The sequence below is a fragment of the Lucilia sericata genome, unplaced genomic scaffold, assembly GCF_015586225.1.
Source record: "Lucilia sericata isolate MDLA Ls3-8-SP2 unplaced genomic scaffold, ASM1558622v1 Contig000137F_arrow, whole genome shotgun sequence".
Classification (NCBI taxonomy): Eukaryota; Metazoa; Arthropoda; class Insecta; order Diptera; family Calliphoridae; genus Lucilia; species Lucilia sericata.
This window is the reverse complement of record NW_023994169.1, coordinates 184,445-203,724: the sequence shown is the minus strand read 5'-3', so window position 1 is coordinate 203,724 and position 19,280 is coordinate 184,445. Positions and strand designations below refer to the sequence as shown.

Here is a 19,280-nt window from a genome sequence, read left to right as displayed (position 1 = left end):
TGTGCGCAAAATTAAACCTAATTTTTTAATTAATTCCAAATGTACGCCAGTTACTCTAGAAGACAATATCGGTTGCTTAAAAAATATTCTGTTTGTGTTCCCTGAGCCTGTCATTGGAATGTCCACCAAGATACCCATTTGTTTTCTTAGTTCTAGTTGAATTTTTGTTTTTGTTGCTTGAACAATTTCTTTATTTTCTCCACGAACTTGCCAGGCTTTGATTGGTAGTCTGTACGCGATATGAATTATACACTCAAAGCAGCGAATTCCACACATTTAGTGTTGATAATCCATATTCGTAGAAATGTTCTTGGGGTTGTCTCAGCTGGATCAAATTCAGGGCCCAAATTTTGGCATATGATATCGATTGAAATCTCCATTTAGATTCTATTGAGATTTCGATCGTTATCGTATGCGTAATTTGGCCCCAGATTGTTAAACAATTTTGGAGTAGCTCCACAAATTCCGCAGGCCTGTAATGATGACTCCGTTATGGCGTTGAAAACTTTTCCATCGATCATTGTTAAATGGAATTCATGTTGTATTTGCAAATGATTTTATGTTGTAGGTAAAATTTGAGCAAACTGCCTCTTAACATTGTTAACCTCATCTCGAACTATGTCTGCTGACTCACAGTGGGGCAGAATGGAAATTTTTTGGAAATAAATCTGGCATTTCTAAACGGCTGATCCGATCGGGATAAAATTTGGCGTGAGCGTAGCCAAGGAGTATTCGAGTTTAAGTTTTGAAGATGAACCCTGCAGATGCCCCAGGGACGGCGCTGTGGCGGCTCAAAATAGAGTACCTACGACATGTAAAATTTTTAAACTCGTGCCATTTTTTTGTTTTTCACCCAAATACAAAGATTTTTATATTTTCTGAAAGCGCTCGACGAGATCTTGAAAAAACAGACATACTACTTATATCTTATAATATCCGAGTTAGAGGCATTTAAAACTTTAGTGATACAAAATTTACCAATTTACCATGTTAGTTAGACAACAAAATTTCCAATAATATACAAAAAATTTCAGATCAATACATTTATAGATCCAAAAATATGCGTTTTTTAATTTAAAAATTCCAAAAATTTTAGATTTTTGCCGTTTTTTTGCCAAAAATGTGTCTTAACTCTTTTATTAATAAAATAAAATTTTCTTTAAGAACATATAACAATTTTATAGTTTTCTAAAAGGTATTTTTACGCAGAACGCTTTGGCGTAAAAAACTTGTCCTATTTTTTGAAAATCTTGCCACTGCGTCCTTCCGAATATGACCTATTTTTTATCAAAACTTCAACTTTGGGCGACATGTTCTAAAATCCCAAAGCTGGGATCAGAAAACTGAAAGCAGTTTTGGAAACCTCAATATGTTTTCTATTTACTCCAAAAGTATTTTCCCAGCCCTGAAAGAAATGTGGACCCTATGGGCAAAAAAGTAAAAAATCCCATTTTTGGGATTTTCATTCATATTTTTGGGAATTCTGGATGCCCTTTGACCTTTTCAATTTTTTTTGCATTTTCTTATTTGAAATGACAAATTTAACAAGCGATGAAGATTTCATTGAGTTTTGTTCATAAATAAAGATTTTGTCATATATTACATATTTGTTTAATTTCTAAAACTATGATTTATATCAAAATTTTAATAGGGTCGCAGATAGCTACAACAATTTAGTCCATATTTATCCCTTAATATCATTTTTTAGTTAGATACGGAAATTCTCGACCCTTTACAAAAAATTTCAATAGCCAATATCTCAATTACATTCAAAAATATGTTCATTTAAACCTGTGTCCTTTAATTTCATCTTTTTCATATTTTACTATTAAGTATGACAGAACATACATTTGGTGTTGAAAGAACAGGATCAGAAGATAGAAGTAAACTATTAAAAATATCTTCATTCTGTGATTGCCTGGAGCATTTTCTTGAGCTGAATAGTTGAACATGTTTAAAATCTCGATTCCTCGCTTCCTGGGCTTCTTCTGTTAACTCTCCAAGTGGAAGAATATTCTATTCAATTATTATTTGACCATGACACAATACTTTGTGTACTGTTGGTGTTAGTTTCCTCCATGGATACAGAGATACAAGTAATTTAGAAATTTCAGATGTATATTCCCCAAATCGATTTCCATTAATTTTATGTTTACTATTCAGTGCCATTAAAATAGTGTTAACTCTTCGAAGCAACTCCTTGTCGATTCCAGTTATTTTTGAAGTAATTTTAAAATCACGAAAAAACCTTCTCGCCGTATTACCGTCACCTGTACTACCGCAACTTGGAAGTGGTTTGTCGATGTTTAATCCCATCTGAACTTTAAATTCTTCTTGGATTCTGCTTTTTTCCGCAGCTCTCAGTTTTTTCAATTCTTCACTATTTTTTGTTGATTTAGAAGGATTCTCTGGCACACTTCTATATTTGAGGTCGTATGCTATGTGTAAAAAGTAATCCAAAAATCGTATTCTGGCATGAAGTGGTGAAATTCCGAAAGACAGGACTTCTTCATTAATACTTCTGCTTTTGTTTATATTTGAGAATTGCGACTTTTTCTCATTACATATTGAGCATCTCCAAAAGGAAGAAGTTTCTGTTGTGGCATTGCTGACCTTTCCATCAATCATTGTTAAGCTTAGCTGATATGATACGTTAATAGAGAATTCCTTTATTTTTATGCAAATGGGCTCCAGTGCATTTATTTCATCTTTTAAATATTCCACTAAATCTTTTGTTGTTTTCTTTGACTCCTTTATATATTCAAATCCAATGGGTCTACAAAAATTTTTTGAACCCGGAGTTGTATTGATCCATATATCTTCAAATGAATTTCCGATGCTTGACAATGATGGATTAAGGGAATATGAACGAATTCGTAATGGCACTAATGATGACATAAATACACTTTTGTAGTCTGCTAATGTCCGACTTCCACAAGCTTGTTTGTATTCTGGAAGTGCTGATCACATCCCCACTTACACATTAAGACAACATCACAGTTATGAATTTTCCTTAGTTGGTTTTCTGAAAAGTCTGACACAATTCTTGATGCTGTGTTTTCGAGCAAAGATGATATATCAATAAAAGCTTCCACATCATTAACAGCAATAGGTGATGGTAGGATAGTTTGTTTTTTTCCTGGATCGCCTTGTATGATGGTAATATATTGTGTCCTTTTTCATGCAGAGCTTTCCTTAATATTTGGTGCTTATTTCGACTGAGGCCCAGTTCCAACATAAGCGCTATTGCTTCCTCTTCAGTAAAATTTGATTGTGATGTTGGAGTTGGTATACTTTCCACAATTCGCTTAAGTCGTTTTGGTGATGCATTAGGAAGAATAGTTGCAATATGTACGGCATCCATAGTTGGTTTTCTTTTTTCAGCATTTCGTTAAATGTATCAGCAATTTCCTCATTTGAGATTGAAAAAAGTTTTTGTGTGACCCTCTTTTTTTGACCTTAAACATAAGTCTTCGAATGACTTGCAAGGCGCTCCTGTTGATGTGTTGTAAGTTAGATTACCGTAGTAGTTTCCATCCAACTACAAAATTTTAATCGAAATTTCTTTTGATTTCCATCCACAGACTTACTTTTTACATCAAAAAGTTTTAAAAAGTTTTAAATTTTTGATATGCCTGTTTTGTCTACTTTTCTACTACATGTAGTTTTTATATAATTTGAAATGTCTTCAATTCTTTCTGGCCCTTTTGAAGATACACTTCATAAAACGGAACACAACTCTTCGTGCTTTAATGTAATCTTCATTGTAGATTTATTAAATATGGTACTTAAAATCTAAGAAGTTTACTTATATACCAATTCTTGTCATTTCCGATACAGGTATTCCAAAGTAAAAAATTACGAATTGTCTACCTATCAACATTTAGGACTATAGTACTATAACCTGTAATTCAGTCATTGATATTTCTTATTAGTGAATGAATCGAAATTATCATTACCTGTATATTTTTACCTACATGATCATAAACGAAACAGAACGAAATAATCTGTCGAAAAAATTTAGGTAAAAAATAGTTATACATTTTTGAAAATTTAAGCATAATAGGACCTTTCAATTATAAGGATAAGCAAACAAATAGAAAATAGGTAAATATAAGATTTAAATATGTTCTGTCATACTTAATACTAAAATATGAAAAAGATGAAATTAAAGGACACAAGTTTAATTGAACATATTTTTGAATGTAATTGAGATATTGGCTTGAAATTTTTTGTAAAGGGTCAAGAATTTCCATATCTAACTAAAAAATGATATTAAGGGATAAATATGGACTAAATTGTTGTAGCTATCTGCAACCCTATTAAAATTTTGATATAAATCATAGTTTTAGAAATTAAACAAATATGTAATTTATGACAAAATCTTTATTTATGAACGAAACTCAATGAAATTTTCAACGCTTGTTAAATTTGTCATTTCAAATAAGAAAATGCAAAAAAAGAATGAAAAGGTCAAAGGGCATCCCGCAATTCCCAAAAATAGGAATGAAAATCCCAAAAATGGGATTTTTTACTTTTTTGCCCATAGGGTCCACATTTCTTTCAGGGCTGGGAAAATACTTTTGGAGTAAATAGAAAACATATTGAGGTTTCCAAAACTGCTTTCAGTTTTCTGATCCCAGCTTTGGGATTTTAGAACATGTCGCCCAAAGTTGAAGTTTTGATAAAAAATAGGTCATATTCGGAAGGACGCAGTGGCAAGATTTTCTGCGTAAAAATACCTTTTAGAAAACTATAAAATTGTTATATGTTCTTAAAGAAAATTTTATTTTATTAATAAAAGAGTTAAGACACATTTTTGGCAAAAAAACGGCAAAAATCTAAAATTTTTGGAATTTTTAAATTAAAAAAACACATATTTTTGGATCTGTAAATGTATTGAGTCCATTTGGTTCAAAATTACGCCCGGTATTCGAAAAAAGGCGGACCAAGGTATGGTAAATTTTGTATCACTAAATTTTTAAATGTCTATAACTCGGATATTATAAGAGATAAGTAGTATGTCCAAGCATGTTTTTTCAAGATCTCGTCGAGCGCTTTCAGAAAATATAAAAATATAAAAAAAAATGGCACGAGTTTAAAAATTTTACATGTCGTAGGTACCCTACTTTGAGCCGCCACAGCGCCGTCCATGGGGCATCTGCAGGGTTCATCTTCAAAACCTAAACTCGAATACTCCTTGGCTACGCTCACGCCAAATTTTATACCGATCGGATCAGCCGTTTTGAAATGCCAGATTTATTTCCAAAAAATTTCCATTCTGCCCCACTGTGTGACTCCTTTTCAAAAATTATTTTAATAGGTCTGCAGAACCGAGTTGAAGAAGGGGCGCTGCGAATTATGGCCCCAGGTAAAATGGCCCCAAAACATAAAACGAAATATGGCCCCAACAAAGGGGGTATTTCAACATTTTTACATTTGGGGTAATACTGCATTTTGCAAAAAAATAAAAATGAACCCAATGTTGTGAAATGAAGAAATACCCCAAAACAAAACTTTTTTCCTTTGGGGCTAATTTTCATTCTTAAATTTTGTAAAATACGTGAATATTAAAATATTAAAAGGGACCTAAAAACCATATAATAATTAGGAGTGATCATTCATTATTACTATTTATTAATATTTTATAAAAAATCATAACATTATCGCGCGATATTTTATACATAAAATACAACAAATATTATTACATAAAATATTTTTTTATTAAATCGCGCTATTTTATAAAGAATGTTCAGGAATGTTCAAAATCAACAAACATTTTATGAAAATGCAACAAAAATTATTATATATGAAATTTTATAAATATATTAGCATATATTTGAGGTGGGGTGTCATAATTTCCATTGACGTTATGACACACCAAAAAGTTTCATAGTGTCCATGGACGTTATGACAATTTTTAAAAGTGTTATAATGTCCATTGACATTGTATCATTTTAAAACAGAACTGTATTTGAAAATTTGTAAAGAATTTAAGAAACGGACACTCTTACCCCCAGAGGAATTTATCCTAAATTTGGTGTATGTTGCATTTTGGTTTCCATTTAAAAAGTGTTTTGGATAGCCGGCCTTCGGCCGGGCGCAGGGGTTTTAAACTCTGGGGTATTTCGAATACCGGCTTCGCTAAATTAAGCCTTCTTTTGATAAATGGACTCTTTGAAATCCATGGACTTTATGTTACATTGCTCATATGCATTGTGACACTTTTGAAATTGTTATAACGTCCATGGACACTAGACTCAATTTAGTGTGTCATAACGCCCATGGAAAATATGACACTGGACTTTATGACACGCCACCTATATTTGAATTAAAATTAAATGGGGTGACATTTCATTTACGTTTTTGGGGTAATTGTTCATTACGAAAAATTAACCCAATATTTGGGGCCACTTTTCATTTAAACCTTGGGGAGATTTTTCATTAATTTTGGGGTGATTATTCTTAAAAAATGTTAGGGTTATACTTCATAATGAATTTTGAACCCAACATTGGGGCAATTTTTCGTTTTATATTTTGGGGCCATTTTACCTGGGGCCATAATTCGCAGCGCCGAAGAAGGTCTATTATTTTCCCATAGTACTGACGATCCATTTTTTATTTGCAAAGGTACAATACATACTGCAAATAAATGCTGATCTCTAATTCCAGTTTCGGGAACACTATAAAGCATTGTCGATAAGTAGAGTGACCACTGCTTCCATCACAACCCCATTTAAATATGGCTTTTATGCAATCGTTGTTATTGCATTCATCCATGAGGTTCTCAAATGTTGTTGGAAAACCCTGTATTATATGTCCAATAGTATGGTTGATAAGAGACTGTTGAACGTTCAGTTACTTGTATGTCGCACAGTGGTATAGGAAAAAAAAAAGAGGGAAATAATTCGGTAACTTCTAAACGGTTAATCCGATTTTAATGAAATTTGGTATGCACAAAGAGGAGGTGTTGTCGAGTTTAGGTTTTGAATTTGGACCTTATAGGCTAACCAGGGGCCCGGCGGGGGGTCCTCAAATTAGGACATCTCGGCTATGTTAAATTTTTAAAACGATCCTATTTCTTCATTTGAGTTCCGATTTAAAAAAAAATTTCGTATATAGAATCTCCTCATCGAGCACTATAAAAAATCATCCATATATGTAACAAATTTAAGAGTTAACCTTATGGATGAAAACAATAGTGCTATGTAAATTTTCTAAAAGATGTTGAGTTTTCCCTAATTAATTAATCGGGAATATTTGGACCCGCTATTATCAAAAAAACTAAAGTAAGGACGGTAAAAAATTTTAATTTTCAAATGCGAATATCTCCTAAACTATAAGAGATAATTTACTGCTACGACGACATTTTTTATAGTGCTCAATGAGGAGATTCTATATACGATTTTTTTTAAATCGGAACTCAAATGAAGAAATAGGATCCTTTTAAAAATTTAACATAGCCGAGGTGTCCTAATTTGAGGACCCCCCGCCGGGCCCCTGGTTGGCCTATAAGGTCCAAATTCAAAACCTAAACTCCTCTTTGTGCATACCAAATTTCATTAAAATCGGATTAACCGTTTAGAAGTTACCGAATTATTTCCCTCTTTTTTTTTTCCTATACCACTGTGTGTCGTTGGGGTAACAGTCTTTTTTAGTTTTAGCTAAAACATCGTAGCTTGGATAAATATTATAATTTCGCTCTTTGGCACCATATTGCATTAATGTATATGTATTTTTTCAATAGTCTCCATCTATATAGAGGGCCAAAGCTTCCTCAGGTGTACAAGGACTAGGTGCTTTTGGCTCAGCATTTACACTTTTAAGCATTTTTAAAGCTAGTGTAGATTCTGAGCTTAATTTCGAAACAACTTGTTAAGCATTTCTTTTTCCAGCCCTGAAAAGACTGATACGCGTTACTAACATTAACTCTTCGTTCGGCGTTTTTTACACAATAGAAGAAACTTTTTTCATTTGCGTTTTAGTTGAGCACTCTGAAAATTGTTTATGTTTTCGATTATCAATGGCTGGTTCTGGAAAAATAAAAACTCCATCTAACCATTCTTTATTCCGATCCGCGAATTTTGACATGATCCTATGACAAGTTACCCACTTGCAACGTAATTTTAGAACAAAATTTTTCAATTGTTGACGAATTTGTTGACATTGCTCTTCGTTATACTTTGATGGATCAATAACATTAGAAAAAACATGATTTTCCGCCACTATTTTATACAGGACATTTGTTTACCACAACTAAGGACTTAAACATATAAGCACAAATCACAAACATATTTTTTTATGTAATACATACCGAATAGTTTCAATTAAACCACTAATCCAAAAAAAAAACTTTAATATATCTTGTGATGTAAACAAACTTTGACTTTAAAAATACGCGAAAAGTATTAATGCACTTGCTAAAACATTTGTCAAGTTTGAAGACTTACAGGTGGGCGAATATCGAGAGCAAAACAAAAAAAAATCAAAAATCCGTTGGTTATTTAGTTTTCAAAAAAATAAAAAAATGATCACAATTGTAAAATTTAAAATTTCCTCCCACTGTGCGACGTGGTCGTCTTCGGAATATCTATCTTAGCGTTGTCAACCTTACTCGCAGGATTCTGACTTGAGGTTCCTTTGAGTGAAGCATGGCTTGTCTTCGACTGTGTATTAGAAGACAGGGTTCTTAGGTTTATTCTCAGTTGTCAACTCCTCGGGAGACCTGACCCTCTTTTCCTCAGATCTTGTGAGATAGTCCGATTTTTCCTTTGGAGTGTCGTTGGATTTCCTGAAGCATCTTTTTCAACATCTTTCTCTGTGCTCCCGATATTCTTAGTAATAGGTAGTTTAGCTATGCTATCATTCACCTGTTTCACCACTTCATCCTTTTTGGGATTTGCTATAATGGTGTTGTTATTATTCGGAGTCCTCACCTATATTTAAAGGCTGAGGTAGCTTAGAGCTCTCTTCGAGTATATCCTTCTCTTTCACCCCTATGTTTTTGCCAATGGCATGCTGTACACTTGACGCATTGTCAGCCACGGAGGCCAAGGTACCCACCTCCTAGTAGTATTTTGCTCACGATTGCCGGATGACGACGACATGTGACTCGCGAATAGATCAACACTTGCCGCCGGAACTGGGTTATTTAGGCCCTGCACCGTAACTTTAATCTTTTTATTTTCCATGTTTGTTTTTTCCAGTTTTTTGGTCCTTGGGGAATATATATTCCCTGGTGGTGGACAATCTGCCATCCCTCAGCTTAAGTGATCCTAAAGCTGGGGAAGGACAGATGGTCCATCACCATCCCCTATTCGCCACCCGGGGACGCGCTCGGTAGGAAAAACTGCCCCGGGATTGAAAAATATCAGGAACAATAATTTATGGTAAATTTTCTAAAAATAAAAATAGTTTATTATAATAGTTTTTACATTTAATATTTACAAAAATATTTTGAGTCCACATGAAATGCCATAACAATGATTATTTTGTGAATGATAGTTATCCTGTGTGTCGTCCAATGTCTAAATATATATTTTAATGTTTAGAATTCCTAAAAATATATTTTCACTTTATATTTCGGAGAAATTATATTACATAAATTTTTTTACATAATATATGTATGGATATGTACGTATATAATGAACGTATGTATGGATGTCTTTATAATTTTCCAGAAACAAATAAACAAATTGTATATATATATATGTGTGTGTACAATGTAAACACAATTGTTTATAATTATTAATGAAATTGATGGCAGCATTTAATTTAGCTTTTTTCAATTATAATATTAATTTGAATGTCTTTTCTCTTGTAACATTTAAATAAAAATGCTTCATTTTCCTACTAACTACTAGTAACTTTGACTATAACATGATAATGCATAAAAGCTAAAATAATAAATTTTTAAATCAAAAATTTGTTTACCTTAGCAATATTTTAGTTTTCTGTTTCTTCTCCTTTTTAAAGGTTATAGGTGGTGAATTACAAGAACGCTTGATACCGGTCCCCTACAGCAAGAGTTCTACTGATCAAGCTGTAAGACTTCTATAGTTACCATATTATTTATTTCCGTTTTTAATTAAAATATGTACATTTTTGTTTACATTGTTTGATTGCTTTGTGTTCAATTCAATCTCTTTACTAATTATTATTCTAATTTTTTATTACTCATTATTTAACCAATTTTATTGGCAAGCTCTTCATTTGCTGCTTAAAGGCTTTAAAAAGAATAAAATACTGAAATAAATGTATAATGGTTAATGGCCTTGAATGTATTATCAATAATTTTTTAGCGCAATATTAATTTTTAGTTGAAAATAATGCCATGTTCATACAGATGGAACTGTGAAAATTCAATAATATTTTAATTTTTAATATTTACAAGATTTATTATTAATGTTAATGATAGAATAAGAACGTTAGAATAACTGTAAATACATAATAAAAATACACACATAATCAGCTCCAACAGGCAGTGCACATAAACATTGTATCCGAGAAAGACAAGAACAGCTGATTGTTTTTTCTAACTTGTTCGAGGTTTGAACCAGTACTCCGTTTATATAACTGTGTATTACAGCCAGGATTTGTTTTTGCTTCACTATTTTCTGTTTTTCCTTTTTTGTTTAACTAAAACTATGTGAACATATGTAAATAAGCAAAGGCAAACAGCAAAGTGAAAAAAAAAAAAAAACGAAAAAAAACTCATTAGCTGTAGTGATGCAGTGAAATGTTTTCTGCTAACGCTGTAAGTCACAGCGATTAATTTAAATTTTAAAAATATCACTATTTCAGCACTTGTGGTTTTCTTATTGCTTTTGTTGTGCTTTTTCGCTGCGCTTTTTTACTTTGTAAACCCAGCCAAATATTTCCTAACAAATTCACTAGAAAAATCACCAGAAGTCATCGAGTAAAGTACTTACAACTATACTAGAAAAAATATTTTTGTTTGAGATGTTCCAAAAGTAAGTCAATATTATTTGGTCGGAAATAAGTTGGTTTGTTAGTAAAGTTATTTACATAATATTTATATTATATATAATCATGTGCCTAAAAAGAAAAAAAAAAAAAAAAAAAAAAAAAATAGAAAAAGTAACTGGTTTATTTTGCTTCCTAGCTAAAAAAGATTATGTATGAATCATATATGGATTTATTAATGAAGCATATATTTTCATATACATATGTAAATATGTATGTTCATATCCGAAAATTGGTAGAATTGGGCACAATATCCATATATTTTCATATATTTCCATACATATTCATATATTTCCATAAATATCCATATACGGAAAAAATTTTCATATATGTATGTGCCCATTAGAGTGCTCCAAAAAAACTAAGTTGCGAATTTTGCCCGTTCCCCCTCTAGAATTGTTCTTTGGGTTGTAAAAATATGTCATGCAAAAAAAAATTAGGCTGATAGGATAACGTTAAGGGTAAAATATCGTTTTTTTTCAGTTTTTGCTCAAATTTTTGCATTTAGTAATAAATTTTGGACATTTTTATAAAGGAATCGTAATGTACACAGAATAAGCATTTCGAAAAGATATAAAAAAATTGCTTGAAAAAAATAAAAGTTATTGCAAATTTCCCAGGCCATTAACGTGTCTCACAGCACATGAATTCGAAATGTGACAAAAAAATTTCCTTTTTTTGGGATGTATCTAAAAAAGCATTTTGTTACTTAAAATATAATTACTCGAATATTAGTTTTTGTCCTTATAAGATAACGCAAACTTGTTCTCAGCTACGGTCAACAAAGTTTTATTTTTTCAACGGCCGTTTCAAATCTCCAATTTCAGTTTTTTTTTAAACTTTGTTAAACAAATTTTAAAACTTTTAGGAGATAGCAAGGGGATTTATGGAAAATAGATAAGGCTATTAAACGGTAAACAAATTAGATCAATATTTCTTACAGTTTAGCTCTGCCAACGTTTTGAACTCGGCGGATTTCGGGAAAATCGCATTTTTTGTAATATTTTTGAGAATACGAATTGTACATTTTAAATGAAGTATTTTCAGAGTATTTATTTATTTAGATATTATTACAATTAAAATTATAATAAATCTTAAAGTTAAAGCACTAGCAACAATTTTCAGAGTATTATAGTCCAGATAATGTAAAATATATATCCGAAGTTTTATTAAAATCGGACATTCTTAACCCATAAACTATGGAGTTCAAAGGTCACATATCGGAATAGTATTTATATGTCGGCCGTATTTGCCAAAACTGACTGAAATTCATCGTATATAGTCCAATATTTAAAATTGAGTGAAAAAGCTAAATTAACCCTTTGAGGCACTTGGGAACAATTTAACACCAAAGTTCAAAAATTCGAAAAAACGTTATTTATTTAAATAATGCTCTATATAATTAGAGGAATAACAGAAATAAAACAAAAAATTATTTATTAAGTTTAAAAAAATATACTTTAACCCTTTTTGACTATGAAGTTAACTTGAGGTGAACATTTTTAAAAGAACAATTTTGTTTTTAAAACTGATAATTTATGTAATCCTTTTTTACGGTCGATTTTTAATCCAATATGTCTAAAAATACAAACTTTATTTGGTCAAAATGGGTTTATACATAAGCTTTTATACACTATATATTTATTTTTTTGTTTTATTTCTGTTATTCCTCTAATTATATAGAGTATTATTCAAATATGTAGATAGTTTTTTTTCGAATTTTTGAACATTGGTGTTAAATTGTTCCCAAGTGCCTTAAAGTGTTAATTTAGTTTTTTTTTCACTTTATTTTAAATATCGGATAATATACGATAAACTCCAGTCATTTTTGGTAAATATGGCCCACAAATAAATATTATTTCGATAGGGTACACTGAGAATTCCCAAATATTGCAAAATTTGACCTTTAACTCCACAGTTTATGGGTTAAGAATGTTCGATTTCAATAAAACTTCGGATATATATTTTATATTATCTGGACTATAATACGCTGAAAAAAATGTACAACAGTAAAGAATTAATACGCATTCTCTAAAATATTACAAAAAAATTCGCCGAGTTCAAATCGCAATTAGATCAATAAACGGCAAATTAGATCAGTAAACTGTAAGTATTACTGATCTAATTTTTTATCGTTTAATAGTCTTATCTATTGTCCATAAATCCCCATGAAATCTCCTACAAAGTTTAAAATTTGTTTAACAAAGTTTCAAAAAAATTTAAATTGGAGATTTGAAACGGACGTTGAAAAAATCTAACTTTTTTGACCAAGTTTGCGTTATCTGATAAGGACAAAAACTAATATTGGAGTAATTATAGACACATTTTAAGTAACAGAATAGTTTTTTTTAAATATGTCCCAAAAAAGTAATTTTTTTTTGCCACATTTAGAATTCATGTACTGTGAGACACGTTAATGGACTGGGGAATTCGCAATAACTTTTAAATTTTTCAAGCAAATTTTGTGTTTTATGTCTTTCCGAAATGATTACTCTGTGCACAATACGATTTCTTTACAATAAAGTGCAAAGTTTATTACTAAATGGCAAAATTTGTGCAAAAATTTGCCACTTGGAAACTTCAGAGCCGTTGCGGCACCTGTTAACGTTATCATATCAGCCTAATTTTTTGCATGACATAGTTTTACAACCCGAAGAACAATTCTAGAGGGGGGACAGCCTGTCGGACAATAATTTTTTCTTTCATACAAGCTTCAAGCACTCTAGTGCCCATATATGACAAGATCATATATCGCCATTTTTTGGCATATGAACATATATGAATATATATGGTCCATATATAATAGCTAGGTTTTTATCATTTTTTTTAATTTGCCTAAGACATTAAAAATAGTTAATGGTCAGTCAGTTTTATAATAAACAGAAATTTACCATGTGTTTGAATGTATTTTGTTTTGCGTTTTCGGATTCTTCGGAAAATTGCAATTTAATATAAACCGGTTTCGGTTTTTTTAATAATAACCGGTATATATTGATGTAAAAAAAGATGTAAAGCACAAAATTAGGTTGAAAAATTTTAAAGTTATTAAAAATTCCCCAGGCCATTAACGTGTCTCAGAGCACTTGATTAGGAAATGTGGAAAAAATTTTGTTTGCAAAATATTCTAATAAAACTATTTTATTACATAAAATATATCTATATTCACTCGAATATAAGTTTTTGTCCTTAAAAGATATCGTGAACCTGTTCTCAGCTATGGTCAAAAAAATAATTTTTTACACGGCAGTTTCAAAACTCCATTTTTAGTTTTTTTAAATCTTTGTTAAACTAATTTTCAAATATCTCCGGGGGATTTATGGTCAATAGACTAGGGAATGAAACAGTGAAAAAATTTGGTCAATACCTTTTATAGTTAAGCTGTACCTTCCATTTGAATTCTGCGAATTTCGCGAAAAACTAATTTTTTATAATATTTAACAAAATATGTCCTAATTCTTTACTGTTATACATTTTAAACAAAATATTTACAGAATATTATTTCTCAGATAATACAAAATATGTCCCTGAAGTCATATATAAATCGGGAAATCCTAAGGCGTAAACTTTGGAGGTCAAAAGTCAAATTTAGCAATATTTGGAAATTCTCATTAAAACATGTCGAAATATTATTTATTTGTTTGCTATATTTTCTAAAATTACAGGAATTTATAATATATGGTCCGATATATAAAATAACAACAAAAAAATTAACCATTTATTTTTTTAAATTATATAGAGCATTATTAAAATTGATTTATTGAACTTTGAGAATATATTGGACCCAAGTGCTTTAAAGGGTTAATTTTAATTATTTAGTTGTTATTTTAATTATCGGACTATATGCTATAAATTCCTGTAATTTTAGAAAATATTAGGACTTCCCGATTTATATATAACTTCAGGGACATATTTTGTATTATGTATCTGTTTTATTCCCTAGTATATTGACCATAATTCCCCCGGTGATATTTCAAAAATTTTAAAATTTCTTTAACAAAGATTTAAAAAAACTGAAAACTGCCGTGTAAAAAATTATTTTTATTTTTTACCATAGCTGAGAACAAGTTCACTATATCTTTTAAGGACAAAAACTTATATTCGAGTAAATGTAGATATATTTTATGTAATAATATTATTAGAATATTTTGCAAAATAAGTTTTTTTTTCACATTTCCTAATTAAGTGCTCTGAGACACGTTAATGGCCTGGGGAATTTATAATAACTTTTACATTTTTCAAACTAGTTTTGTGTTTTACATCTTTTTGAAATACTAAATCAATTGTCCAATTCACAACTGGTCTTTGTATTTTGTATCGTTTATTAAAATACAGAGTTCCAATATCTACTTGTGAACAGTCATTTGTATTGTAAAAAGCCATGTTGTACAAAATAAAGAAAAACATCTTCAATATTTATTAAAATACAATTAAATTGAAAAACTAAATTAATTATAGCACAAAAATACACACATACGTAGATACACGAGGCTTGTGAATTGGACATATGTATGTGCATACTGATTCTTTAACAATAATATGTAAAATATTTACATAATAGCAGCATTTATTAAATAATATCAAAATATACGAAGTATGCTCCTACCGTGACCAGGTGACGTTTTGGAGACAAAATCTGTTGTAACCTCGTTTTGACTTTAAGTAACAAGAATTTTGTATCTATATATATAAAAATAAATGTGGGTTTGTTTGAAGTCTATAGACTGCAAAACGGCTAGACAGATTTTCTTGAAATTTTCACAGTGTCTTCCTGTATGTCTTGAAGGAACTATAGGCTACCCTAAAAATAATATAAATAAAACCTCCACTTTACGATTTCTAAAGATTCTACCTTCAATTGTTTCCATATAAATTTTTTTTTAATTCATATGGGAGATGCCTCGCCAACCATTTCAAGTTCCCCAATTTTTCCCAATCGTCAAATTGGATTTTTATTTAACATATGAAAAATTTTCAAACAAATTCTAATAGTTTCCAAAATATACGAATTTTTGTATTTAATTCATATGAAAGGTGGCAAGCTCCCTTTGAAAGTCCACTAGTTTTCTCCATATGTTCAAATTAATGTCGAAATTTTTCGTGCAAAATTTTTGGATTCTAGCTCTAATAGTTTCTCATATATACAAATTTTGGTATTTAATTCATATGGGAGGTACGCCGACATCTAATGCTAGTACGCAAATTTATTTGTATGTATTTAATGAATATGAGAGAATCCAAGCATCCACCTCCCACATTTTTCCCCAAATGTTTACATGGATGTTAAAGTCCTTCGTCCATATTTTGAAGATTCGAGCTCTACTATTAAATAAACGTTTGTTGTGTTTAATTCATATGGGAGGTGCCAAGTCCACTATTGCTACAGTACTTTTCATTTATAGTCCATTCCGCTTAACGGCCAAAAACGGATATAAGACAAAACAATCCTACTCACTTGCAGGTTTTTTCGAATTTCATACAAATTATTTGTTCTTATGTCCACTTCCCCTATAGGCCATTTTCGTTTAAAGGCCAAATTTTCTTTGCACGCAGAACTAATATTGTATAGAAAAAATTTTCATATAGTCCACACTGTTTATTTAATACTTTTTTTTAACAAATTCTAAATAAATTCTTTAAAAAAAAGAAATAATCTAAGATTACAGAATTCTTTTAAATGTTCAACAATTCGTAATTTATACTTCATATAGAAATTGATATCTATCTTGTGTTTGATTTAGTCATCCAAAGACTTATGCTCGAATTCAGAAAGAAGAAAGGAAAACAATTTTTAAAATTTTGTATGAAAACTACTCAGTTTTTGTTAGTGTTTTTCATACAAAATTTTTAATATTTTAGATTCTACATTCTGATCCTTTAAATGGATCTCATTCTTTAAGTTTTTTTGTTTTTTATTACAATAAGCTTTAAAAGCATTTGATTTACAATAAATAATAATATGTAGAGGTTTTTGTTTAAACTATTGATTTTATTTAAAACAATATTTGATTATATTTTAATTCAACTTTTATTTTGTTAAAAAAAAGTGGTTTTATTGAAGAATGTACATAATTTGTATATAGTCCAAACTGTGTATAATATCAGGACTCAGTTATAGTCTATAAAGTGGCTTAAATAGAAATTCGGTTATAGTCCTAATTCGCTTATAGTCCACAAAAATTGTGCAACTGTAGTTGTGGACTATAAGCGAAAACTACTGTAGTCCGCCAATTTATTACCCAAATATTCACATTCATGCAAAAGATGTGCAAAATTTGAGAATTTTGGCTCCAATAACTTTTGTATTTTATTCATGTTTATAAAAAACCGACTTTTGGAAAACCTGTTTTTTTTACCATTTCTAGAAAACCAGTTAACCGAAATGTTTGGAAATCTTTAAAATATTATAATATTTAGTTGAAAAATGTAATTTTGCGAAATATTATGAATTACTTAATAAGATATTTGCACTTTTTAGTACAGATAAGTACATTAATATATCATATGAAAACAAACTTATACAGATCTGAAACGTTTGAGAAACTTCTCGATTTTTATTATACTCACGCAGTAAACAAGTAAGTGCATTCTGCATTTTATCATCAAAGTCTTAATAAATAACAAATTTCTTCATATAATGGTTGGAATTTGTTTAGGTTAGGTTGATAGGAGGATGTATAGTACATCAAATCCGCAGAAATACACCTAGACCACTATCGAGCCTATTGTGTATTCCTTTTCATGAAAAAAAATAAAACAAATTTTCACTGAGTATATTATTTTTCAATGTTCAGAAACTCAGTTTATTGCACGTTTCACTGTCCTCTCCACATGCTCTACATTCGTCTGAATCAGCACGGCCAATTTTGTATAGATGTGCTCATAATCCTGTGTGTGCACTCAGAATACATACCATCATACTAACTTCAGACTTGCTCATTTTGAGGAGATTTCTCGTCATGTTCTCATCAGGGTCACCCCATAGGATCTTTTTGGTTCTTTTTGGTTTGGGTATAAGTGGTGCCATGTGTACTACTTCAACCAAGGCTCTGGAAACGTTGCTAGATATTCCACCCATTGAAACATATATAAGATATGAGGCGGCGCTTACAGCCGAACGGCTCTCTACTTTAGACGAACTGGCCAAAAGCGGTTATAGGACACGTCATCAACGTATACTGGACACATTGGAAGGTTATACACAATCATCGGACGTGCCGGATCGTATACCAGACACAGAATATGTCGGAAACTTTAAAGCGCTGATCCCAGATAGAATATCTTGGTCAAGCGGAACATTGGAGCAAATACCAGTAGGAACCCGTTGTTATGCAGATGGCTCTAAATTGGGGGCAAGGTGGGGCTGGGATTCTATATTGAAGACCCAGAAATAGAAATATACCACCGTTTACCAAATCATAACACAAGCTTCCAGGCAGAAGTACGAGCAATAACGGAATGCGTAAATTGGATTAGAATAAATATGGCGCCCACAGCGCATAATATATTTACCGACAGCCAGAAGGCAATTAGGACGATATCAGGTGATAGAACTAAATCTAAGACCGTATTGGACTGTAAAAAAGCTTTAACTGAATACTCTCCCAGAGGTAAGGTTTACATCATATGGGTACCAGGCCACTCGAGAGTAGTCGGCAACGAAAGGGCGAAAGGGAAGGGAGCTCGAGGCCGTTAACCTGATAAAAAAAAGCTGAAGTAAAATATGGGTGAGAGAATCCCATAAAGCCTCTTGGAATAATGAAACAGTGGGTAGAACCACGAAGATCCTATGGGGTGACCCTGATGAGAGCAAGACGAAAAATCTCCTCAAAATGAGCAAGTCTGAAGTTAGTATGATGGTACGTATTCTGAGTGGACACACAGGATTACGAACACATCTATGCAAAATTGGACGTGCGGATTCAGACGAATGTGGAGCATGTGGAGAGGACAGTGAAACTCTGGAAATAAGATTTCTGACTTACACTGATTGGAAGATTCTTAGGAATTACGTTCAGGAAACTGAGTTTCTGAATACTGAAAAATAATTCATTCAGTGATTTTTTTTCATGATAAGGAGCGCACAACAGTCCCGATAGTGGCCTAGGTGTATTTCTTCGGATTTGATGTAGTACACATCCTCCTATCAACCTAACCTAGGTCTGTTTTCATATGCACAAACGGAAAATAATGTTTAGAATTATCTATCCAAAATTTTTAAAAATCACAATAAACAAGTAAAAGTGCTATATTCGGCTTTGCCGAATCTTATATACACTTCACCATAGTGTATTTAA

General features: G+C 31.1%; 1 protein-coding gene across 14 annotated transcripts in view; it reads left to right on the top strand.

The window, feature by feature from the left end:
* Window positions 1-19,280, top strand: part of LOC119601032 (plasma membrane calcium-transporting ATPase 1) — a 554,548-nt gene that overhangs the window by 368,976 nt on the left and 166,292 nt on the right. For 5 of the 14 annotated variants that reach the window (XR_005231174.1, XM_037951698.1, XM_037951695.1 and 2 more), the window contains one exon: window positions 9,976-10,044. The exons of the other annotated variants lie outside the window; for them this stretch is intronic. Coding sequence is in view for 4 of the 5 variants with exons in the window: in XM_037951698.1 (XP_037807626.1) it covers window positions 9,976-10,044 (69 nt within the window). In the remaining variant the exon portion in view is untranslated. The remainder of the gene's footprint in view (window positions 1-9,975; window positions 10,045-19,280) is intronic. 14 annotated transcript variants of the gene reach the window in all.